Here is a 24,430-nt window from a genome sequence, read left to right as displayed (position 1 = left end):
TATTCAGTGTTGCTGTCTCTCTTCCTCTTCTGCTCACCTTGCTGTGTTACTGGATCAGAGGTTCTCCAAAGCCAACAGGCCACACACCTACATCACAGAATGGGTTGGGGTGGAAGGAACTTTACAGATCATCTCATTCCAAACCACTTGCTCGGGGTAGAGATGCTTTCCATTAGACCACACTGCTCAAAGCCCCATCAAACCTGATGATGAGTTCTGCCTTTTTGTTTTGTGAGGGTTATTATTTGTTATCATATGAAGAATACTGTAAACTCTGAGGGGTTTGTGGGTTTTTTTTTGGTAAAAAATAAAACATTTGAAACCCCCTAGAGGACAAAAAAAAACCCAACAAAACAACGACATAAAGAAAGGCTGGACATCTTGATCTCTGCACAATGAGAAAATTTCTAGAAACCTTCAAATTGACTCTGTAGAAGCACGAGGCACTCCTGTGCTTACTGCAGTCTGTACGTAGTGCTCAGGTTTCTTTGACTTTTCTAACTCTAATCAATTCTGAGTTAGAATTACTTTTCCATTTGTAAAGGTTTTCCTTTCATGTGGCTTGAACACCTGTATCTGTTTGAGCTCTTCCAGAAAACCTGGATGATTGTTCTCCTGTTCTGTCATTTACTTCAATTTATTTCACTTATTTCTTCTACAGTCTGTTTTAGTCACTTTTTTTTTTTCCACTGCAAATAAAAGCCTTTTGCTCAGGAATCTCCCAACGGGCCTCCAAATGGGAACTCACACAAAGAGAAAACAAAACCAAACCAAGTCATGAGATTGTTGTTGTTCTGTTATCAAATAGTCCCTCAGAGCAGCTTTTGGGAGATTTTTTTTTTTTTTTTTTTTAAATGAGCCCCTTTGACTTTCTAATTCTCCCATCCCTCACCCTTGAAGCTTCCAGTGTATTTGAAAGGGGCCTCACTATTACAGCTTTCAGCACGTGTCCCTTGAACTCTTTACAGCCTGTCCTATTTCACTTTTCTGTTTTACTTGCCACATTTTTGGACTTTCTGTTGCTCTTGGTCACAACTTCAGCCTTCTTACAGCATAAGATTCTGTGTGAGAACTAGGGACCACAGAAGCAAGCCCTCAGAAAACAACAAATAAACTGATGAGGAGCCCTGAGAAGAATTTCCTGGGTAGGAGACAGGGTTACTTTATAAGGTAGCCTCTAGAAACTGGTTTGGCCTATGGCTCTAAAATAAGGCAGTAAGGCTCATACACCATGCCTCCCACTCTGCAAGCTTGATGTGATAGCACTGATTCTCCTGGTGAGAGAAACAGCAGTGCCCTAAGGGGTCATCCTGCAAGGTCCCCACAAGAATATGGCTTTAATGACTCTCCCTGTCAAATAACAATTGCATCTGATTTAATTTCAGGTCCGTAAGGAAAGAAAAGAGAAAATCCACAATACTCTGCTATAGAAATGGCTCATTCTCAGGCACAGGGAAGCATTTATTCAACCAACGAGCACTAACACCTCTGTGGAAACAAGAAACCATTTCCATGCGTGCACCATGACCAGGGAACAGGGCGCAGTGTGGACAAGCAAGCTGATACAAGGTGTTTTTAACCCATCTCACTGAGCTGCCCCCCAGACTGCATTTTTGGTTTTTAAACTTTTAAAAAATCTTGTGTGGAAAATAGTAAAAAGGACCAAGAACCACCTGGAGTAACAGACATCAGCTTTCACCCTTAGGTATGCCCCTACATTACAAAACTGCTTTACCATTACAGAACTCATTCCATTCTTTTTCCCTGTTTTGGAGAATTGAGTCTTAAGGATCTGGCTTTTGTTCTTCACAGGAAGAAGGCAACCAACATGACTGACTGCAGGAGTAGTCTGTCCACTGAAAATTTAGATAAATGTGTTGGTAAGAATGTCTTCCTGCTGTTGGTGGTGCAGGGTTCCAATGCCAACTGCTGGGGCTGGTAAAGGAGGTCTACTCACAAGACGGAGCTGAAATGAGAGCCAGGAAGAAGTGATTAATGAAGCACAAATATAGACCCACATCTTGACTCTGGTTCTCTGATTCCATGGCGATCCCTAACTATGCAGTTCCAGTTGGAAATACTACAGGAAGTTATCCTCCATTTCCTGAAGACTTCAGTTCCAAGAACATCATAGTGCATGATCTGCCACAGCAACAGCAGCTTCAGATTCTCTTCCTATTCGCTGTAGCACCTTAAATATGTTGTTTTCTACCTGCAATCTTTCATTATCCTGTCTGTTTAGACTAAACACCTGGTAAGAGAAAGCTCCAGGCTTGTTCATTGCTAGTAAAGAGCTCTAAAAAAGCTAAGAAATTAGAACATGACTAATTTTATGTCTAACCATCACAGAATTTTGTAGTCAATAGCTTCAAACTCCACTTTATAGCCTAGAGCATCTTACCTTAACTCCCAGCTGCTTTTCAAACCGTGGTGACACAAAAGACCAAGGACCCATATTCTGTGGCTCTTCCTGACTCCAAATGAAGACTAAAGAAAGGATAGGGTACATTACTAGTGGTAAACATTTTATATCATCCCACTCTAGAAACACTAAATGTGTAGGGATATATAGGGGGAAGAACAAAGAAGAAAACACCACTTCAGCTCTTCACCCTAGAAGGCAAGCAACAGATTGCAAAGAGTCCAGAAACAAAAAAGTAAAAATTTGCATACCTTTGGCACGACTGTATCTGCTCAGCTCTTGCTGCAGAGCTTCCAGTGGGAAAGGACACAGTTCTTCAAGTCTTAAAATAGCTATGTTGTGTTGTTTTTCTCCTAGTGTCTCTCTTTGCTTCACCAGAGCATAGTAATGCTTACCAGAACAGAACACCACATGGGTGACACTAAAGAAAAATAAGAGTGTTTCCAAGTTTAGTGATTTGCAGAAACTTTATGCAGAACAGTTTCACACCTTTAACAAAAACAACCAGCCAAACTTTAAAGACAATTTAACTGAAGAAAGTTACTACCCTAAACTATATTTTCTCCTTTGCTTTCCCTTAACTCCCACTCTCATTCAACAGCTGACAAACAAATGCCTGGGCACAATAGGCCAGCACCCAAAAGTCTTGTTTCTTCAGCTTTAGTTTTGCCTGAAAATTAAAAACCTAGTCAAAGCTAGCCATCTGTTCTCTCTCTGTAGAGAATGAACCCCAGAGGACAATTCTCTTCCAGACCTAAGAGGAACCACTGTTAGAAGATACGCAGTAGTTTCCAGCAGTCAGAGAGGTCTTACTTGCCTAAGCTTGCTAGACAAAGGCAGCAAGAGAAACCCTACACTTTGTGCCTCCCCGTTCCACTTACAAAACCAAGATGCTATGATACAGCTAGCTTTGTCAATGTGGGCCAGAATGGAAACATTTGAGATGCTGACAGACTTGAGTACTACTAGGACAGGGACTAAATAAGAAGGAGAGAAAAATTCAAAGGCTAGAACTGCTTTTTGTGAACAGGACTCTCTAAAATAGTATCTAAAGAGAAGAAGACAATACACACACGAAGATTTGTTATTGCCCTAATTTCTTTCATCAGCTCAAGCATCTCAACAAAACAGAACAAAATTCTGCAGCTCTTCAGATAACAGCTGCTTCCAATGAAGTTAACTAATGGGCATGATTCACTAATCCATCAGATTAGCAATAGGATAACAGACTCCCTTTGGAGGCAAGGGCTATTGTGCTGGCAGTTAGCTTTACTACCACCATGAAAGCAGAGGAAAAAGAGAGAAACAAGTAAAACCTTAAGTCACCCTTCAGGCAGGTATTTCCCCTACCCCAACAATTACTTCTTTATCACCTTGAACCTGAGCTGCTGGTAGGTAGCAGAAAGGGACAGGACTTCCTTTCTGAGCTTTTCTTGTAAGAAAGTAGAGCTACCTTCTAGGATCTACTGACGAGTCACCGATGACAGGTTTGAATGTTGTTCTCGGAGCCATTTCTTCAAAACTTGATACAGCAGCCTAAATGGGGAAGAGTTGAAAGTTACCAAATCTGGCTGCCTTTCATCTCAGTCAAAGCTGGGGAGATGATTGAGAGACAAGGTTTTGTTAAATACTAAAGGTGCAGTTTTCCCTCTTCCCCCCCATTTCCACTCCCAGAGAAGACAGACAGAATGGTAACATTCTAAAGAACTCTACTGGACCAAGAATCAAGCCTTCTTCGGGCTCACATGCACCCGTCTTTAACCCTCAACAAAACCCCATTGATTTGACCTAAAATGAGCAGAGAACACAGAGGAAACCAAAGAGAAAGGTTACAAGAACACAGAAGAGGAGGGGAAAAGAAAAAAAAGGGAGATAAAGTTTTCCAGCTTACAGGGAGCCTGAGTAACACTTTTGGAGAAGCAACAATGAGAGGTTTCCTAAAGTTTCGGACCATTTGCCTCCGGAGTAAATGGAAATACTGTGCTGGGGTGGTGGGATGCACAACTGACATGTTCACTCGGTCCCCATCAACTCCTTCCTCTGAGCTGTCACACATCTGAGGGGAACACAGCAGTATTTTGTCAAGAAGGAAGCAGTAATACAAATGTGCAAGTGTCCAGACACATAAGGCACTTCACACTAGTGTAAGAACAGAAGAGCAAATATCCCAATTAAAACACTGATTGCTAGGGAAGAGCAATTTCAGAGAAACTGCTTTAGCATTTACACAGTACCACTACATCTGAACTGCCTCCTTTAACTGCTCTGTAGCCAAGGCATGGCAGTTCTAACAGCTGAAGGTCATGACCATTCCACCAGAATGAAGCACCACTAAGCATGCTGCAAATTCTTCCCTAAATCATTACTCAGCCCACAACGACACTATAGTGGACATCTTTTCTTTGTGCCACCAATTTCCTTACTGTTACTTTAAGTGCCCAGCATTCTGCTCTATGCATACTGGGAACATCTGTGAGTGGCTTGCAGAAGAGGGTGGCTGCCTGTTTTCAATGCCAACCCCAAAATGCTTTATGTAAGAAATTCCATTAGAGGCCTGCTATTTGCTACTGGACTCATTCTGTGGTACAGTGACACTGCTGAAGAGTGGCAATTGGGAAGGAGACAGCAGGCAGTACTGAAGCACATGAGCAGAGGGCATGAGGCTTTCACGAACACTATCAAATTCTACACTGCAAACATTCACATTACCCCACACTCACTTAGGTCTCCCTCATCTGCCCAATGGGAACAACAAGCATTTATTACGAAGTTCAGTCAGAGTCTTGCACTAGAGCTGTTGTAACATTTAAAGCAAAACTGCTTCCTCACCACTTCCAGATCTGCACCTCCTCATCACAGTTCCCTTAACTTCTCCACTTTCAGACCAGCCCGCTCCTGCTGTATGATCCTGTCTCCAGCTTCTGCTACCACTAGCAGATTCATTGTGAATTTGGCATTTTGCAACAGAACAGCCCAGGACTGGAACATGTGAATCTGAGAGGTGAAGCAGGGTACCTGCAGGAAACGTTCCATCCGGCAGGATGAGTGCTCAGGACCTGCACCATCATAGCCATGGGGAAGAAGAATTACTATCCCACTCTGCAGAAGCCATTTGGCCTCACCTAAAAACACAGAATGAGAAAGAAGGAAAAAAAATATTTTGACAGAACATAAAGCCCTATAAGACTTAGCACTTTGCATGAATTACTCAGAAAAATAGAACACAGCTAAGTTTCCACATTGGTAAGTACAGCCCTGAAACATGTAGCTGTATTTAGTGGTGAGATTCATAACTATGAAATGGCACACATAAGATGATCTGAAATTTCTGAAATACTCAAATATCTTTGGGCTTTCAGAGAACTTATGGCATCACATCAAACAGTGAAACTTTTAAAACTCCGTCAGAAACATCACCAAATTATGCAAAAATTCTCTTATCAGCATTGTCTTCCTCATTAATAAGCATTGGCACTGCTAACTCTTCAGTAAGACCTCTAAGCATAATTCACTGCACGTTTTCTGTACACCTTATCATTTAGTCCTGTACAAGAACGAAGCAGGCAGCATCCTGTCAGCCAGCTCTAGCTAATACAGCAATGCTCGCAAGAGGATAGCTTCCCAGGCTAGCAATTAATCCTGACCTTAAATACACGTTGAGGATGAGTGGGATATACAAAGCTTCTAACAACTCCCATCTGAAAGAACTGAACACAGAGGCCTAACCAAGGCTAGATACCAACACTGCGGACCCCCCACACAAGGAATTCCACTCTAGAAATCAATCTTAGCATTCCCTCACTACGTTCCACCTGTGAAAAGTCTTTTTGCTCTGAGTATTCAGAAAATGTGTTAGTCAAACTGAGATGTTATTTGCAAAGCATTTTTTGTGGGTTTTTTTCTTGTTCTTGTCTTGCGCCACAAATTTTAAGAGATGCCTCATGAAGAAAGGTACATCCTAACAAGCTCCCGAATATACGTGCACACACCGTGAATAAGGAGGGAGAAAGGGGAAGAAAGGTTGTTAACACCAACTGTCCGTTTAGAATGACCATCTCCTGCCAAGGATGGGGCCTTTCATTTTAGATGGAATGCCATCAGATCTCATAGGAAGCTGTGATCTCATAGGCAAGCACACAAGGCTTCTTGAGAAAACAGAATTCTTTTCTCAACACATTGCCCTTGTATGGGCAAAGCTGAAGGATTTTCTAATAACACAAATAATTCATTGTAAATACATTAGCTTCTGGTACACTCACCTCCAGAGATGAAAGTGTCAAATATTATCTGGGCTCCATTAAAGAAGTCTCCAAATTGAGCTTCCCAAATTGGCAGTAACTTAGGACTCTCAATACTCATTCCATATTCAAAACCAAGTACAGCTTCCTCAGACAAGGGACTGTTACTCACCTAACAGAAAGGAAATTGTTGGGAGGGAAAGGTGAGAAAGATGGGGTTGGAGCTCAATGATCTTCAAGATCCCTTCCAACCTAAGCCACTCTATGATTGCATAACAACCTAAGGTTAAGAACTTTTGGAAGCAGGCACTTTAGTGCTAGGCATTCTGAGGACACGCACTCCAAAAGTCACACCTTTTTTGCTTTTGAATGAAGATACCAAGGGAAGAAAAAGAATAGATGATCTCTTAAGGAAAAGCATTATTCCTTGTTAAGGAGGGTAAATAACCATGCACTAGAATTATAAACTTGCTACAGGTCAACTTAAACCAGTAATCTGCCTTTTGCTAGTCTCTCCTTAACCCAGGTAGATTTCAGGCCTCCATATCTGGGGATTGTCAGGCTACATACATACACTTCAGCAGCTTTAAAATACGCTCTCCTTCAGCACAACTTGAGGAATATTGTCCCACGTACCACAGAACCTACCTCTAAGAAACCCTTCTGGTCTGGGGACATGTGATTCAGAGGAATGTAGGTGTCATCTGTTTCTTGGCAAACCAACATCGCATGTCGCTGGCTAAAGGTTCCTCTGCCCACATCTTGTCCACTTAGTCTGATGTTAAATCCTTTCCAATAAGCAAAACACTGCTTTAGTAAATCATACAAGAAAATACACAGAAAAATAAGTCCCCACTTCCAAAGTGTCACTTTTCTTGTTAAGTCCTTCCTTGAATTTCCCCTCCAAATTGCAGAGATGCTCACATCTCATTTCTCCTCCTTCCAGTCAAAAATTATTTTGGAGTGTTTCAGTTTGCTAAAGCGAACTGTAAAACACAGGCATCCTGCATCACACATAAACAGAGATACAAATTTAGACTTGAGAAGAAGGGAAATTAATCACAGCATGAAACACACTACATAAGGTAGGAGTACAGGAGGCCCAACTGAAGTCCCTCGCTTTGCTCACATGCTCAGCACTAAGCACTGTCTTCTTGACAGGTTGTAAAGAAACAGTAACTCATTAAATACATTTCTTATCCAATCTGTAGATAACAGTAACATACAGGATTCATATTTTACCTTCTCTTACTCTCACATAAATTTTCATATGTATTCATCACATCAATCTTTAAACTTAGAACACCCAAACGTCTGATGTTATACTTCACTGGCATCAAAAGCAAATAATAAAATATTTCTGCTATCTAGTTGCCTCTTACCTTGGCTCAGCAGGGAACCAAATGCTAAAGTTTCAGCTGTTGCCCAGTCCAGCTTTTTTCCTTCCTCCATCTTTTGAACTCTTGACTAAACAATTAAACAAGGAAAAAAAATTACTATTTTGCCTTCTCCAATCTGTTTATGCCTTGTAGCATAGATTGAAGTGAACAAAACAAAAAAACCTGCAGAGAGAAGTACTGTTCTTCCTGCAGCCAACTTTGGTTGGTTTGAAATACATGCATTCTTATTTCAGCACATCCTGAAGGAGGCTACTCTGCTGAGCACAAAACCATGTGCAGCCCACATATTCCCTTCCTAGTCAACAAACAGTGCATTGACAGATTAGATCTTAGTCTAAAAATACTAAAAACTTGAGGACAGCAGAAAGAAACTTGGCAAACTTCTGGTACAGTACTGAAAGATTCCAGTTGTAAGTAATTTCAGTCTCCAGAATTCCTCTATTCTGAGCTGTAGCTGTGCTGTTCTTGCCTTGGGCTGGGAGGACTTCAGTCTTTTTCAGTATTCAACTCACAGCCTCTCCATAGCTGTTGACCAGACATCGGCCCATGGTCATCATTGATCCAAGTGAAATGTTCACAAAACCAAACTAATCCAGTTATTGCACAAAATCTTATTACTTACGAAACACAGCGACTCTCAAACTTGTGTACACATTGATATAAAAACACCTAAGCATTGCATTACTAGCTTAACAAACTGCTTTGCTATGTTACAAATTTCCTGATTCATTCTCCTGTAATGTACTCAAAGTTTAAATGACAGTCATTTATTATACTGACTTATATTCTTTGTATGAACAACAAACTATTTTCTACAGGCTGCTTCTTCAGTGCAGCAAAATATTGCTAAATTAAGAATTAAGTATATGGCTTGATATGGGGGGAGAAGATATTTTTCTTCAAACCTAAGAGAAAAATGGCATAATCCCAACCTGAAAAAGGGAACATACTGCCCTTCCTAGAGAAAACTGCGCTATTCTTTAATTGGCAGCCTTGCTGTAAAAGGTCAGATACTTAAGTATCTCTATGCTCTACTGACCTGTGCATACGTCTTTAGAAGATGGCTGTGCATCTGGAGCTCTTCAGGCACTTCTACAGACTTGACTCCAATAAACTGCAGGAGTGGTATTGGCATACCTGTGTCCCAAGTGGTGATTTTAGCAGAAGGTTCAACCAAACCTTTCCAGTGAGCCTGCAGGTTGGTAGGAGGTGGACTATACAAAGTCATGTTGGCAAGATGATCGTTTAGTTTGGAATAGTAGGTTGTCTTTATCTCAGATACTTCAACATCAGTCATGAGCCCAGCAGCTACGAGGTGTTCTGCGTACGTGTCTGGGATGCTCTTACGGGATCTGTCGGGGAGGGAATCAAACCCCACAGACATTAAGCCTGAAAAGTGTCACTTCAGAACAGGGAAATACTACCTTTCTTCCTGTCAGGTAAAATGGAAAGCTAACACAAATGATGACCTAGTGCATAATACTCGTTTGGGTCAAATTTTCTTTCCTGACATTTCCAGAATAACAAAAGTTCTCTTGGATTCATGCTTTACAGTCATTTGCTTAAGATAGTGCCTACTGCTAGCAGCTAGAGGTAAAAGTAAGTTAAGAAATCCTCTCATTCAGACTGGCTTTGTGCCATCGTGCATCATTCTTCAGACAAATTGATGGTGGAATTTCAGGATTAGCTGAGAATTGAGGCACCCAGTTCCATATAGTTCCACTTAAAACACCAGAATTAATTTTTCTCTAGGGTCAAGATGGAATCTAAATTTATCGAAATGTTTGTGAAGATGAGGCTCCACTGGAACAGGCAAAAAGACAACACATTGTACAGGCTTCCTGCACATTCTCTCACATAACCTACCCTTCCACACAGTAGACAACTTTGCCTTCTGAGCAATCAGGAATTTGAAATGCAAAGGCTGTATGCAAGATTGTTCTCCAAGAGGCATCAAAACGCATATTCAAGAATTGACACCAGTGGTTATCTTTATTAACATGTCATCAGACCTTAGCCAGGGACTGCTGACAGTCTAACTATACTTAGCATTTGACAGTATGACAAAGGATCTCTAGCAAACAGAGATTTCTGTTAGAGTAGTGGACAATACTGATGAGATGTATAAAAAGCATACTTTGGGTTCTCCCATCAGATGGCGTCACTCTTACCTGATGATTTTGTACATGCTAGGGTTGGTGAAGAATGGCTCATCAAGTTCATTGTGGCCCCACTGTCTGTAGCAGAGCAAGTCTACTATCACATCCCTGCGGAACTGGCGTTGGTACTCAACTGCCAGTCGTGTGGCACGGACAACTTCCTCAGGATCGTCCCCATTGACATGGATAACTGCACATCCAACAATTTTACCTGCCCAGGGATTCAAAACAAAGTTAAGGGTAGTCACATTCAACTCCCCTCCAAGGAAAACGGACACAAGCATACCCAGCAGAAAACTACAGGCACTGGTGCTCAGCATACTTAACAAATCTACTAAAGATGTTCTTTATGATGATAACTGGAGTAAGGAGTAGGAGACATCCTTGAAAGAAAGTCCAATTGGCTCAAGATGTTGTATTTGTCATAGTTTGAACACAACTTCTTTATCAGTAAATTCCTACTCTCAAGAAGAGAGCAGAAAGTCTTCAGGGAATGAGGAAGAACTACTTGATTGATTCTGTCAAACAAAAACCAAATTTTCTTTCTTTCTTCACTATGAATCATAGACTGGCTTAGGTTGAAAAGAGACCTTGAAGACCATCTAGTTTGCAAGCACGTATTGCTGGCTCATGTCCAGCTTTGTCCATTAGGACAACAGGTTTTTGCCTGCTCTGGTCATTTCGCAGGCAAAAAAGATCTCTCATAAAAGAGAAAACTGCAAAATCCAAATGTCTTAACATATTTTCCTGTATGACGATTTGTGAATTCTGTGAATTTGGACTTAAGTATTCTCAGCAACAGAGTGCTCTTCTGCCCAAATACTGGAAGATAAAGATGGTTCACTCCTGACCAATATCATATCTCCTCCCTAACAAAATCCTGAAGTCCAGATGGGTCAGACACCCCTAAGTAACTAAATAAGAAGAAAGAAATACTAAGAATGCAAAAAAAAGAAGTCATAATAATGACTATACACAGGCTTAATGAATCTACTTGCCTGGTTTGATGAAGTCATAAGACAAATACCTGACATTAAACCTTACACATATACATTAGTATATTTTAAATTCCAGGAAGCATACACAAAGGAACTGACTGCTATGTCCGTGGTCTGGCCAATTGCAATACATCTGTTTATCATTAAGACAGACCAGTCCAAAGCCAAAGGCTTTCTAAGTTTAAGGTTAGAAGTGGCATGAATCTCATCTTTTAATTAAAAGCTCAACAAGTTCACCTGATAACAAACAAATGAAGGAGAGACTATTGAAGTAAAAAAGACACACTGAAAACACATCTGTTACATACTCCATCACAACACATTTTTAAAAGCTGTCAACAACACAGCAGAAATTAAATTAGTAAGAATTGATGTAAGTCTTGCAAACATTTTACTATATTCTGTAAAAAATACAATATGATTTTTCTTTGGTAGTCAGTCTTCATCCCAGAATAGATAGGTAAGGGAATTCATTTAGCACTTGAATTTTTGCTAGTAGGAGGCAATAATCAGTATTAATTTGATTTGATATTCTATTATCCAAAGAAACACAGATTAATACAGTTCCCTAGCGTTGATAACATTTTCTATAAAAATCCCGCTGCAATAGCAAATGTTCCCACCGGTGTTAAAAAGCCTCCCTTATTCTTTCTGATACGTACCAATGTCACTACAGTACAGTGATGATCTTCCTCTCTCTGGAGGAGTGGTGTAGCCCAACTGGTTATTAACAATCAAATGGATGCTCCCACCAACTCTGAAATGTGGTAGATTGGAGAGGGTCAGTGTTTCAGGAACAATCCCCTGCCCAGAGAAAGCACCATCACCATGAACCTGCAAGAGGGAAGAAGGTGGAAGAGTCTTGTTTGAGAGAACACTGGAGGAACAGCAACACTGAGGAAACAGTAACTCGCTATGCAATACCTACTGCTGGGTCCAGTTCTTAACCCCTTTCAGGCTACTTTTTCCACGATTTGTACATGACTGCCTGATCTACTTGGAACAGATCCATAATATCTTAAGTTGACCCACTGGTGCTTTGGTGACTGCAAGTATCACGGCTACAGCAAAGCTGCAGCATTAAGTACCAACTCACTGACCACTGAACAACAGCAAGCCAGTCACCATAGGATTTGCTGCAACTTAAATAGTGGTGAGCCATGACTCATACCTACTCCTATCTTATCACACAGAGACAAGAGCAGACACACTAGGAAAAGAAGTGGGGAGAAAAAAAAAAAAAGAAAAAAAAAATTAAGAACCAATTCAAGACAGCACGAAAAGACTGATTTCAGTAATACCATGATAAAATGACAAAATTCTAAGTCCTACTGTATATTTTTCAACCTTGTTGTTAACTCTTCTCAAAACCTATTTAATTAAAAGAAGACCAGCAGTGGTGGTTTAAACGGTTTAAAGCAAAAACCCCCAATGCAAGGTATCAAAATCAAGGAAGGAAGCTGAATAATTTCTTTGGAAATCTAGAAGCTGGAATAATTGTCTAAAAGCAGGTGCTGTCATATGTGGCACCTAGATGCCTTCCGTTCCCTTCACATTCTTTGTAAAGAGAATCCCAGTTCTTCATATTCTACATTAATTAATTTTTGTTTGGTATTTTTATATACACCATTTCTGTTCACATGCTGGTCTAGGAAGTCATACAAAGTGCAGCTACAAGTTGCGAGCAAAATACCTGCAGGCAAATAACTTTGTCTCCAGGCTGTGCAGAGCTCTCTGGGGAGTAATCTCCATCGAGCAGAGACTGCTGTCTTCCTCGTGTCTTGCCCACGGCCACTGGATTGATTGCTTCTAAGTGTGAGGGGTTTGGTAGCAAGGTGACATGCACAGGCCTGTGCGAACCAAAGTCAAGATCCACAGAAGATGTCAGGTGAGAGAGAACGTCCCCAATGGCTGCTGAATTCTCTGGAAACTCACTCAAACCACGCATCTTACGGAACATGAGCTGCATGGAAACAAACCTGTTTAAATCTCTTTCCTGATTAATTGGCACAATAAAAGAAAAATGTTTCCAGAATTATATGCTCTCCCACCCTTGAGACAGCCCGGATGCCTCAAATAAAAACATATAAACCCATTTCACAGAGTTCTCTTATCAACCTCCCAGGGAAATCCAGCAGAGGTACTGACATGAAGGGAATACACTCTCACAAAGGTGACTTTTTTTCACTGCTTCAGCATTCAGAAGACAAACATTTAGTTTACATATTTATTGCAAATAAGCCAGACACAGAAACTTCCGGTAAGACTGTGAATCCCTTACCTCTGGTGGAAGCTGAAGCAAGCCTGTGAGAAGATTAAGTCTTCCACGGTGCGGCATTCCAAGAATGATATCTGTCACACCACTGTATGCACACATCTTAAACAATTCATGGAAGAAGCCCATCATGCTCTCTGCTCCTTCACCGCCGTATCGCTTCACTGTAGCAAACTTGGTGGCTAAGAAGCGATCAAACTCCTATTAAAAACAGGGGAACTTCAGTACTACGCAACTTTGAGCAGGAGTCTTCCATTTGTAAACTGGAAATACCATTTATATTTGTAGCTATGTAAGCATAGCCCTTGAAAATCTCAGCTAATTCTCCACCCCAACTGTCTGAGATCAGAAGCTATGGTGAGTACAAGACAGTGCCTTTTTCCCCTTACGACGAAAACTGCAGGATTGAGGACCAAGCTGGCTCTACCTAACATGGAAGGAGATGGATACCAAAATTAACAGGAGCAATTTACAAACTCCTTAACAGTTTACCTTTTTTAGTGACAATTAAAAGAATGGTGTTCTTTTACAGCATAAACCTTAGCTATCCTGAGATGCAAAGTGCTAGAGAAACGGTGTTTCACTTTGATGACATTAGACACAATATTTAGTACATAAGTAAAATAATTATTGAGAGAAGGAAAATAAAGGAATCTGTATTTACTTCATTTTCCTTTCACTCCTTCCACTTCACTCACTGCATTCATCAACTCCTAGACAGCTCTCTTAAATGACAAAGTTTTGGAAGCACTGGAAGCGTCTGCAGTGTCTTGCAACTGAAAACTGAAAATAAAAGATGACTGTAATTGAGAAGGGAAGACTGAGCCACAGCCAAAGATCCAAGCCAACTGATGAACAACCTTCAGTTGAGAAACACTGAAATCTAAGGCATTACATATAAAACTACTCACACACAGAAGTGTTTTTTTTTTCACATTAGTTCAATTCCACACTCTTAAATACAGTTCTGGTCATTCTGAGGGTAACGTGTGATTCTTAAGGTCCTGATTTCACTCTCCTTTCTCAGAAGCAAATTTCTTTAATTGCCAAGAAGGCAATAAAAAAAATGTAAGGTGTGCCATATACTTCCATTTAGTCATTGTTACACATTACATCTAACACTCCTACCACTTGGAAAACTGGAAACAGGGACACCTTTACAGATTCTGCTCTTCTACCCTTCCATTCTTTTTGGTAAAGCAGGGAAAGAAGGGGGAAAAAAAAAGAAAGGTTTTTTTTTTTCCACAGTATAGAAGTATTTGAATAAATTGTCTCTACACAGCTTGCAAGTTCATAAATCTTTCACTTCTTCATTCTATGAACAAAAGTTCTTTTGCTGAAGGGCTACATGGCTAAAACCTCAGTTCAATTCTGTTTTGTTCTCTCCAAACTTTGAGGGATGCAGTGTGCTTCAAAGCTAGTGAAACATCTAGGGATGTGGCTGAGTGAAAACAGCACAAAGTGCATGGAAGTATGCCCAACCTTGTGTTCCCAACAGTAACATTTAGTATACAGCATATACAGTTGTCAGATCAGTCACAGAGAATCTCACTTTTTAAGATCCAGTACTCAGGGGTTTGTATGGTCACTGCATCTCCAGAGAATTTACATGATACAAATATATATCACAAACAATACAGGTTCTGATTTGTTCTAAAAGCTGCTTGAGTTTGGATCTGGCTGGAAATATTCTGCTAGAAATAATTTCCAGAAAAATCAATGCAAGTTAAAAAGGTATTGGTAAATGTTTCAATAGAGGTTGCAGGGTAAATTCAGCAACAGTCTCCAGTGAAGATTCCTGCATTTGTGTACCACGCTTCTTTGATGAAAAAACCAGCACTTCTCCCTCTCACGTGCTGTCAAAGCCTTCAGAATAGCGACTCTTAAGTTGTGTGGACCACATCCAGAGCATTAGAAGGTCCACAACAAACTCCAGAATTCAATTAAATTGAGTAATAGTGAAGAAGGTACCTGTGACTCCAACATCAGTTTGCACAAGTGCTTCTTCTCTTCAGTCATAAACGCTTCTTGTTTCAGTTCTTCAAATCTTTTAGTAAACCATTTTCTCTCCTCCAAGGTTGGAAGCTGGCTTGTTTCTATGGAAATATGCCCGCAGTACACATGGTCAAGGTAAGCCAACACATCCTCTACAGAAGCCTCTTCTTTTCCCATGTTGAGAAGCCCTGGTCAGAAATAAATGTTATTAGTCACTTGTGGGGAGATAGGTGGAAGCACTAAGAACTAAACCAGCATCCTGCAATTACAATAATATTTTGAGAGTACGAATTCATACCCTTTGACATCCTTACCTTCATTTAAAACCATTTATAACCATACTTCAGTGTTGTATTAATGCAATGGTCTCATGCTTATTTGCAAGGCACTCAAAATGTCTTTTGGAAAGACTTTAATGCGAATGACACCAAGTCACCGCTTTTGTGTGCAGCACTCATTTTGAGGCTCAGAGAAACGAGCTCCAACCCCATGGGCATCAGAAGTTAGTAAGCACTTGTTCTGTAGATGGATAAGATATATAGCACTGAGAGACACACATTTATTCAAGGCCACAGCAGCTTTATTACAACGTAAAAAATTACACTGCATCATAGAATGTTACAGCAACACAAGAAATTAATGTATAACCTCAGTAGATTTAAGTACAACTAAAAACGTTCATGGTATCCTAAGATGTGAGAAGGTATCCATTCATTACGCGATGATCTGCACAACAAACATGTAAGTAGGCTGAGGTTAATGATTTTCCATCTAACAATAAATTACTGATTGAATCTCCTCTAAATATGTCTCCTCTGCAGAGGACACAGCCTCCTAATAAATCATCCATGACAAAAACTTGCTGTGATAGGGTAGCATTTACCTGTGGTAATGAGAGGCCCTTGAAGAACTTCAGTCAACTCTTGGATTTCAGGTACCACACTCATAACAGCTTGCCCAGCAAACAGTGGGTTTATTTTGGCTGCTTTGTGTCCATGTTCAGAGTACGCAGTTATTAAACGAGCAAGGGCATGGTCAACTAAACACAAAAAGAAAGCAGAATATTGCACATGCTCACATTTAATACATTCACAGCACCAACACATGAGTATTCAGTCTGATAATCTTCTAGGTTCTGGCTGGAAAGATGTTTTTCACCTTCATCATCTTGCAAGAGCTCCTATAGTCAGACTCGTATATTTTGTTACTATTGGAATTTTCAAGCAAGATTTCATGGAATCATGAGTTGGAAGAGATTTTTCAAGGCCATCTGGACCAACTTCCCTGCAACAAACAGGGACACCTAACTATATCAGGTTGCTCAGCACCCCAGGGCAGCCGGACCTTGAGTGCCTCCAGGGATGGGGCATCCACCACCCCTCTGGGCAACCCATTCCAGCATTTCACTGCCCTTACTGTAAAAAACTTCTTCCATACATCCAATCTAAATCTCCCCTCTTCAGTTCAAAGCCATTTCATTGTACTGTCACAACAGTGAGCACTGAAGAGTTTGTTGCCGTCCTTACATTCCCCCATTATTACATTCCCAAATACTGAAAGGCTACTCTCAAGACTCACTGGTGCCTTCTCCAGGCAGAACAGCCCCAGCTCTCTCAGCCTGTCCTCACAGGGAAGGTGTTCCACCATGTTTTTGGCCCTCCTCTGGGCACACTCCAACAGGTCCATGTCTCCCCATGATTCCCCTGCTAGCCTGTATATGTACGTAAAGCTACCTTGTTTTACTTTGAATCTCATTACAGTGATGGGTACACCCAACTGAAGAATGGCAAGGTACTGGTGTGCAAAGTCCTATTTCCATAGCCAACTAACCATGCTTCCTGCACTTGCCTGCTCCTTGCTGGGATGTCAGGCAGATAGGGTCTTGCTAAAAACAAACAAACAAACAAAATCCCTCTTTCTGCAGGAGCGAGACAAACTGTAAACCAGAAGATATATTGCAAGCAGAACCTGCTATAGATGAATAATATGGAAAAATTTATAATGTGTTTTTCCTCTACACTATTAGCAAGAAAACCATTTAACAGCAGATTACAAAATGTAACAAAAACATTACACCTACATACACCTTAACAAGGTACAAATCACAGAGGAGGGGAATCAACTCTTTGAAAGGATAGATAACTGCAGGACAAGGGGAAATGGTTTTAAGTTGAGGGAGGGAAGATTTAGGTTGGATGTTAGGGAGAAATTCTTTACAGAGAGTGGTGAGGTGCTGGAACAGGCTGCCCAGAGAGGCTGTGGATGCCCCATCCCTGGAGGTGTTCAAGGCCAGGTTGGATGGGGCCCTGGGCAGCCTGATCTGGTATTAAAAGGGGAGGTTGGTGGCCTTGTCTATGGCAGGGTGGTTGGAGATTCCTGATCCTTGAGGTTCCTTCCAACCCTGTGATTCTGTGATCTCATTAGCTGTTAATGTGGGGACAACACTCCTATAATGGTTCTCATAAAACGGCTTATGTTGGGAGAGCCCTCAGAGCCCCTTAGCTCCAACCCCTGCTATAGGCTGGGTTTCCCCACCAGCCCAGGCTGCCCAGTGCCCATGCAGCCTGGCTGTGAGCACCTCCAGGGATGGGGAACCCACACTTCTCTGGGCAGCTGTGCCTCGCTTCTGAAGGTAAAGAATGATTCCCTATCACCTAACCTAAGTCTCCCCTCTTTAGTTTGAAGCCAATCCCCTTGTCCTGTCACTGTCCGCCCGCGTACAGCGTTGCTCCCCCTGCTGCTTGCCATCTCCCTATCTCCCTTCAAGCAGTGCAGGGCCGCAGTGTGGTCTCCCCGGAGCCATCTCCAAGTTCAGCTCCCTCAACCTTTCTTCAAAACTTCAAGTCTTCTGCTTGGAATTGTTTTTTGCGCTCCCTCCAGGCGCTCCGCAGCCGCGCTGCCCCAGAGCCGCCGACCGCCGCTCGTCCCCCGCCCTCCCCTCAGCCCGGCGCCGCGTCAGGCTGTGCGCTGGCGGACCCGACCTGCTTTGCCGCTCTCCCCAGCGCCGCGTGGCTCCGCCGAGCTCTCTCCTACCGCTTTGCGCGGCTTGTAGCCGTACACCCCCCGCTCCGTACGGTACCAGCGCCGGGAGCCTGCCCGCCACGGCCATCTCCACAGAGCACAGCGCGCAACGCTCGCCGCCATGGCCGCCGCGCTGCCCTCCGCCAACCGCCGGCCTCGACGCCGCCGCCGCCCCCGGGCCGGGGAGGGGCGGTGCGGCTGAGCGGGAGCGTGTAGGACGTGCTGCTCTGCGACCGGCTTTAATATCCCGAATGTTTTCTGCCTTCAGTCGGCTGTATGCGATGGAGGACGGATGCGTTCTCACGTAATTGACCAGAAAAAGGGTTTGAAGTGGAAAATTTTATCAGAAATACAGTAGGAACAGAGAGGTGATCATCCCTGTGTACTGAGCACTGGTGAGGCTGCACCTCAGTACTGCGTGTTCAGTTTTGGGTCCCTCACTGCAAGAAAGACATCGAGGAACTGGAGTGTGTCCAGAGAAGGGCAACGAAGGGTCTGGAGCACAGGGCTTAAGGGGAGCAGCTGAGGGAACTGGGATTGTTCATCTGGAGAAAAGGAGCCCTTAGCGCTCTCTACAAGTGCCTGAAAGGAGGTTGTGGTGAGGCGGGGGTTGGCCTCTTCTACCAGGTAACAGCGATTGGATGAGAGGTAATGGCCACAGGTTGCACCAGGGGAGGTTCGGGTTGGATATGAGGAACAATTTCTTCTCAGAAAGAGCAGTGAGGCATTGGCACAGGCTGCCCAGGGGTGTGATGGAGTCACCATCCCTGGAGGTGTTCAGAAACAGGACAGATGTGGCACTAAGGGCCATAGTTAGTGGGATGGTGGGGGTGGGTTGATAGTTGGACTGGATGATCTTAGTGGTCTCTTCCAACCTTAATGATTCCATAATTCTATGATTCTTTAGGTGATTTCAGAAGTATATCCCAGCATCTTGGAATTTCTTATTAAAGTGCTGTGAGAAGTTCAGTATCAAAGTTTAACCCTGTGTATTTGTTGCACTGGATTGTCGTTGGACACAACCCCATCCTGGAAAACCTACCAAAAATGCATGAGTTAGAATTGAGGATTTAACAAAACATAACATCTTTGCGTAACCTTTGTGTGAATGCAGTAGCACTGGCTTGGTTGTGCCTATTAAAAGTAGGTAAATCATAGAATCATTAAGGTTGGAAGAGGCCTCTGAGATCATCCAACTGCCACCGATACTATGTACTAAACTATGTTCCTCAGAGCCACATCTACACATTTCTTGAAATATTGATTGCGTTTGCAACAGGTAAATAAAAGAGCATTTATTTCTTCAAATCAAACAGTGGCTACGTGCTGTTGGAACAGGAGGAACTGGATTTTGCAACTAAATCAGTTGTGACGCTGTTGTTGGCTGAGAATGTGAGGATGTTAGGTACTAATATTTCCTGAAGACGAGCTGCTGGTGTTCCCTGAGGTTGGGCTTATGCAGACCTATAAAAGCCCATCTCGAAGGGCAAAATAGGGAGTGAATTTTAAAGCAAAGAAAAAAAAAAAAAAAAAAAAAAAGCTGCAATAAAAGGACAGTTGACACGTGGCCAGCAGAGTAAGGTGTAGTAGGAATTTGGCTTTGAGTATTGATTTTTAATGTATGCTAAAGGAAATTTCAAAATAATGTTGTTACATTGCATGATTCTGTAGAGGCAGAAAAGGTCGGCATAGTTAAATATTTCTATTCCGTGCAGAGGGAAAAGCACAGATGTTGCAGAAAGATTATGAAATACTTTTCCACAGTTGTTAGGTAATTATCAGCCAAATAGCAAGTATCAATATGGTTTTGTTTAAAACTGATATAGAGAGAGAGCTAGTTGAGTATTTCTCAGTTATTCATATGAATAGGTCTGAACATTAAAATTCTCAAGTTATAAAGGACTACAGTGAGGTGGCTCAGCCACACAATGTGGGTCCCAGAAGAGTAAGAAAATATTTCTGTATAAGAATTCCCTTCCTACTTTAATGAAGTCTAAGTGTGGGTTTATGGAATACATGTCAAGTGAAGATGTTGAATTTTGTGATGTTCTCAGAATCACAGACTTGTACAATGGCCTACATGGGAAAGGATCTCAAAGCCCTGGACTGACTGCCCCTCACAAGCTCAGGTTGCCTAGGGCCTCATCCCACCTGGCCTGCAGCACCTCCAGGGATGGGGCACCCACAGCTTCTCTGGGCAGCTGTGCCAGTGCCTCACCAGCCTCTGAATAAAGAAGTTCTTCCTAACATTGAACCTAAATCTCCCCTCTTTTAGCTTAAAGCCATTCCCTTTTGTCCTATCATTATCTGCCCATGTAAAAAGTTGCTCTTCCTCCTGCTTATAAGCTCCCTTCAATTACTTTTTTTTTTTTTTGTGATTGAAAATTCAGTTCCTAAAGATGTAAAGTGTTTTGCAGAATTTGCCAGCATAACCATCTTGTCTAGAATGCAATTACATGTGGCAAAACTCTTGCTGTAGCTGTATCTATGTCAATTAAAGAAAGGTTTATTGACCTTGGATCATGTCTTGAGCGTGAGAAAGTGTTACCCTTACCAGCAGAAACACCACTGCTAAGTTCACATGCTCTGGCTCCCCAAGGGAAATCTCCTGGCCTGACTCTTCCAGCAGAGGCTGAGTGGCTGTTCTGGAAGATACTCCTGTATCAATTCTGCTCTACTTGATATCATAGCTAAATAATAAAGTTCAAAAATGGAGGTGTATATGCTAAATAATATAGAACTAAATACCTAGCAATTCTAAACTTGCCATATTTTAAATTGAAAATCAGCAGTGGCTGGGTGTATTTCTAAAGGGATTGTAATCCATGCCACTTCAGCAGTTCTACCAAACCCCAAAATCTTCCCACAATGTCCTGACAAGATTTGTCAGCTAGAGATAAGTGGTGAAGAAAGGCTGTTTGGCTACGAATGTGACACTGGATTGGATGCAAGTAAATGTCATTTATTTGAACAGGATCAGACCTAAATTTGTACAACTTGAAAAAATACATGCACTAGAATGTAGCCCCTTTCCAGGAAACAGCAATTATAAATAATTTCTGAAAATCACAGGAATAAAACAGATGGGTCTGCAAAAGTTAGAAGACTATCAGCTTGCTTGGCAAAAAAGATTATTTTCCCAATTTGGCTGCAAGACAAATTCTGTATACACCTACAGATTGTACATTAGGCCAGTATTTGGCATGCTATGGCTGTCTGAATACTGTGTGTGTTTGGTGCCAGTAATTGAGGAAACATATTGAAAAAATTGGGAAGAATTTCAGAGCATTTTATTCATGCTAGAAAAGGTAGCAACAGCATTTTACAAAAGAAAACAGACCAACATTTATTGATGTAATACTGCTGAAAGTGAGATGTAAAGCTCACATAAAGCAAAGATTGCCTTATTAAACCACAAGAAAAAGGAATAATTGCAAGGCATCCACTGACAGGTTACATGACTGGTGTCTTTGGAGAACAAAGCACTAATATGTACATGTCCTCCCCACTTACCCCCTCTTTTTCTTACATGGATCTTCTCCGTTCTGACAAAACAGTTTAAGCAACCTGGTAACTTGACACATTTTGGGAAGTGACACCTTTGTGTAGCGAGCACACTCAAATGATCAATGTACATAAGAAGCATGACTTCATCCTTTCAAACATTAATAAACTTTTCCAGAAAGAGATTTTCAGACGTGTCTGCAAAATGAGCCATGAAAATTAAACAGTGTGGGGAGAGCTTTTTTCCTGGAACAAAACGTGCCCATTCCTGCACAGCTGGCAGCGCACGCCCAATGCTCTGCCTCTGTGCACCGTCCCATCCTTGGGCTGCCTGTGAATAAAAGCTGTGACAGCTCAATGGCCTCACTGTGCCCATCCTCATCATGCCATCATCAGGGCCACAAAGATGGTGAAGGGCCTGGAGCATCTCCCCTGTGAAGAAAGGCTGAGTGAACTGGGTCTGTTTAGCCTTGAGAAAAGAAGACTGAGAGGGGACCTGATCCAGGTCTATAAATATCTAAGGTGTGAGGGGCAGAATGGCGAGGCCAGACTCTTTCCAGCAGTGTGTGGAGACAGGACAAGGGGAAACGGCCAGAAACTGCAGCATAGGAAGTTCTGCACAAATGTGAGCAAGAACTTCTTTACGGTGAGGGTGACGGAGCACTGGAACAGGCTGCCCAGGGAGGTGGTGGAGTCTCCTTCTCTGGAGATGTTCAAGACCTGCCTGGATGCCTACCTGTGCGACCTGGTGTAGGGAACCTGCTTTGGCAGGGGGTTGGACTCGATGATCTCTGGAGGTCCCTTCCAACCTCTACAATTCTGTGATTCTGTGATCCTGGCCCCAGTGCCACGTGCTGTGCACATCTGAAGAAAGCACTTTGCCATAGCCAAGCAAAGGCTCAACTCACAGAAGTTGAATGCTTAAGAATCTGAATTCCAAACTTAAAATAAAAACCAGACACACACTTGTACATTCTGGATGGTGCCAGACTGTTTTCGACTTGGGCACATTCAGGGTTGTCTTATGGCCAACACCAGGCCAGACCACAGATCTGAGGTACGCAGGGACGGTCTGATGCAGATAAACTTTGCTAAGCGTTCACGCTCGCAGCAGGAAGACGAAACGGATGTTGAGGCTGCGCCGCCTCCGCGGCCACCCGCGAACTGAAGGACTTTACCACACGGCCCCTCGTCGTGACGCAACGCGGCGCTCACACACACAGCAGCGCCCCGCCGTGACGTCACGCGGTACCGCAAAGCATCGCCGTGCCGCTCCACTCCGTCCGCAGCCACTTCCGCCTCCGCACCGCCCGGTAACCCGAGCGGGGCCGCCCGCCCGCAGGACCCCGCCCGGGGCTGCCCGCCGCGCCGCCTGACGCCCGTCTCTCGGGATGCGCGGTTCGCCGAACCATCCGAGATCTCCGCAGCGGCGCGGCTCGGCCTCGCCGCCCGTTCTTTCTCGTCTGGGTGTCGGGAGGAGCGCGGAGCGAGCTCGTTTCGAGCGGCGCTTTCGGTCAGGCGGCGCGACGGTCTGCCCGGCAGGGAGCGCGGCGGGGCGGCGTGAGGGGAGAGGAGCGAGGGGACCTCGAGCGGCGGGAGGGGGCGGTGGCGGGCGGAGGAGGCGGCGCTCCCCGGGCGGCCGGGCCGATGCCTGCACCGGGCGCAGGTAGCGGGCCTCAGGCGGGGCGGCGCGGGGCGGCGGGAGGCCTGGAGGGTGGAGCGGTGCCGCTTTACGTGAAGAGGGAGGAACGGGGCCGGAGGGCGCGGGAGCCGCGAGGAGGCTGAGGGAGAGGCCTGCGGAGGCCCAGGGTTGGGGTGAGGAGGAAGGGCTGGGTGCGGGAGCTGTGCCGTGCGGCGGCGGTTCCTTCGGGTTTGTGGGAAGGCGGGTGGAGGGCCCGTGTGCGCGGCTAGGAGCGGCCCGGAGGGAGGGGAGGGCTGAGAAGTGCTTGGCGCCTTATCTCTGCCTTCGGGCCTCGGAGGAAGGGGTGTTCCTGCAGTTCTGACAGCTCTGAGGCGTGGAATCGAAAGTAAAACTGCCCGCCTGGCTCAGCAGTCCTGTCGAATCGCTCCCCTTTCCCCCCTTCCCCCACCGTTCCGTGCCTCTGATTTCCTGTAGAGCTCCGCATCTCGTTTGTCAGAAACTTGTGGTGCCTAGGCTGATTTTTCTCTGACTAGCCATATGTCCCTAACTTAAAGAGAAACTTTAATTGCAATTCACGTTCCCCGAGACTCTTGATTTCTTTTTTTTGGTGATGTGCTTTCTGATGAAGTTTGTCCTTTGCTCTTTGAGGTTTTCCAAAGTGTCAGAAGTGGGACTTCCTGTCTTTGTTCTTTATTTTCCTTACCTAACAAAGCATCTGCATAAAGAAATGCTGATGTGATCAATTGAAATTGTAGTGCCAATACAAAAAATATGTG

General features: G+C 43.3%; 2 protein-coding genes across 3 annotated transcripts in view; one reads left to right on the top strand and one right to left on the bottom strand.

Annotated features, from left to right (window-relative positions):
- Positions 1 to 1,443: 1,443 nt before the first annotated feature.
- Positions 1,444 to 18,650, bottom strand: DHTKD1 (dehydrogenase E1 and transketolase domain containing 1). The gene is made up of 17 exons (XM_042872632.1): positions 18,469 to 18,650; positions 16,371 to 16,526; positions 15,464 to 15,675; positions 13,499 to 13,693; positions 12,911 to 13,180; positions 11,880 to 12,051; positions 10,232 to 10,430; positions 9,100 to 9,412; positions 8,043 to 8,127; positions 7,309 to 7,448; positions 6,682 to 6,832; positions 5,438 to 5,544; positions 4,314 to 4,478; positions 3,876 to 3,958; positions 2,674 to 2,843; positions 2,402 to 2,487; positions 1,444 to 1,966 (listed from the first exon to the last, which is right to left on the bottom strand). Exons 1-17 carry the CDS (start codon positions 18,629 to 18,631, stop codon positions 1,865 to 1,867), a joined length of 2,769 nt encoding a protein of 922 aa, XP_042728566.1. The 5' UTR covers positions 18,632 to 18,650; the 3' UTR covers positions 1,444 to 1,864.
- Positions 18,651 to 23,620: 4,970 nt separating this feature from the next.
- The window catches only part of UPF2 (UPF2 regulator of nonsense mediated mRNA decay), a 56,037-nt gene continuing 55,227 nt past the window's right edge, over positions 23,621 to 24,430 (top strand). For both annotated transcript variants that reach the window (XM_042872526.1, XM_042872527.1), the window contains exon 1: positions 23,621 to 23,678. The gene's annotated coding sequence lies outside the window, so the exon portion shown is untranslated. The remainder of the gene's footprint in view (positions 23,679 to 24,430) is intronic.

Source organism: Lagopus leucura, unplaced genomic scaffold (genome assembly GCF_019238085.1).
Source record: "Lagopus leucura isolate 7727_CA_CO unplaced genomic scaffold, USGS_WTPT01 Super-Scaffold_100008, whole genome shotgun sequence".
In the NCBI taxonomy this organism is placed as follows: Eukaryota; Metazoa; Chordata; class Aves; order Galliformes; family Phasianidae; genus Lagopus; species Lagopus leucura.
The sequence above is the reverse complement of the archived record's forward strand: the minus strand, read 5'-3'. Positions and strand labels throughout refer to the sequence as shown.

Excerpts from the sequence above, each read along its gene's own strand:
- DHTKD1 (XM_042872632.1), bottom strand. The coding sequence starts at position 18,631 with ATGGCGGCGAGCGTTGCGCGCTGTGCTCTGTGGAGATGGCCGTGGCGG. Across the intron at positions 3,959-4,313 it reads AAGTGTTACTCAGGCTCCCT|GCTGCTGTATCAAGTTTTGA; the intron begins GTAAGCTGGAAA and ends TTCCCCATTTAG. Across the intron at positions 2,844-3,875 it reads TCGTCAGTAGATCCTAGAAG|TGTCACCCATGTGGTGTTCT; the intron begins GTAGCTCTACTT and ends ATTTTTCTTTAG.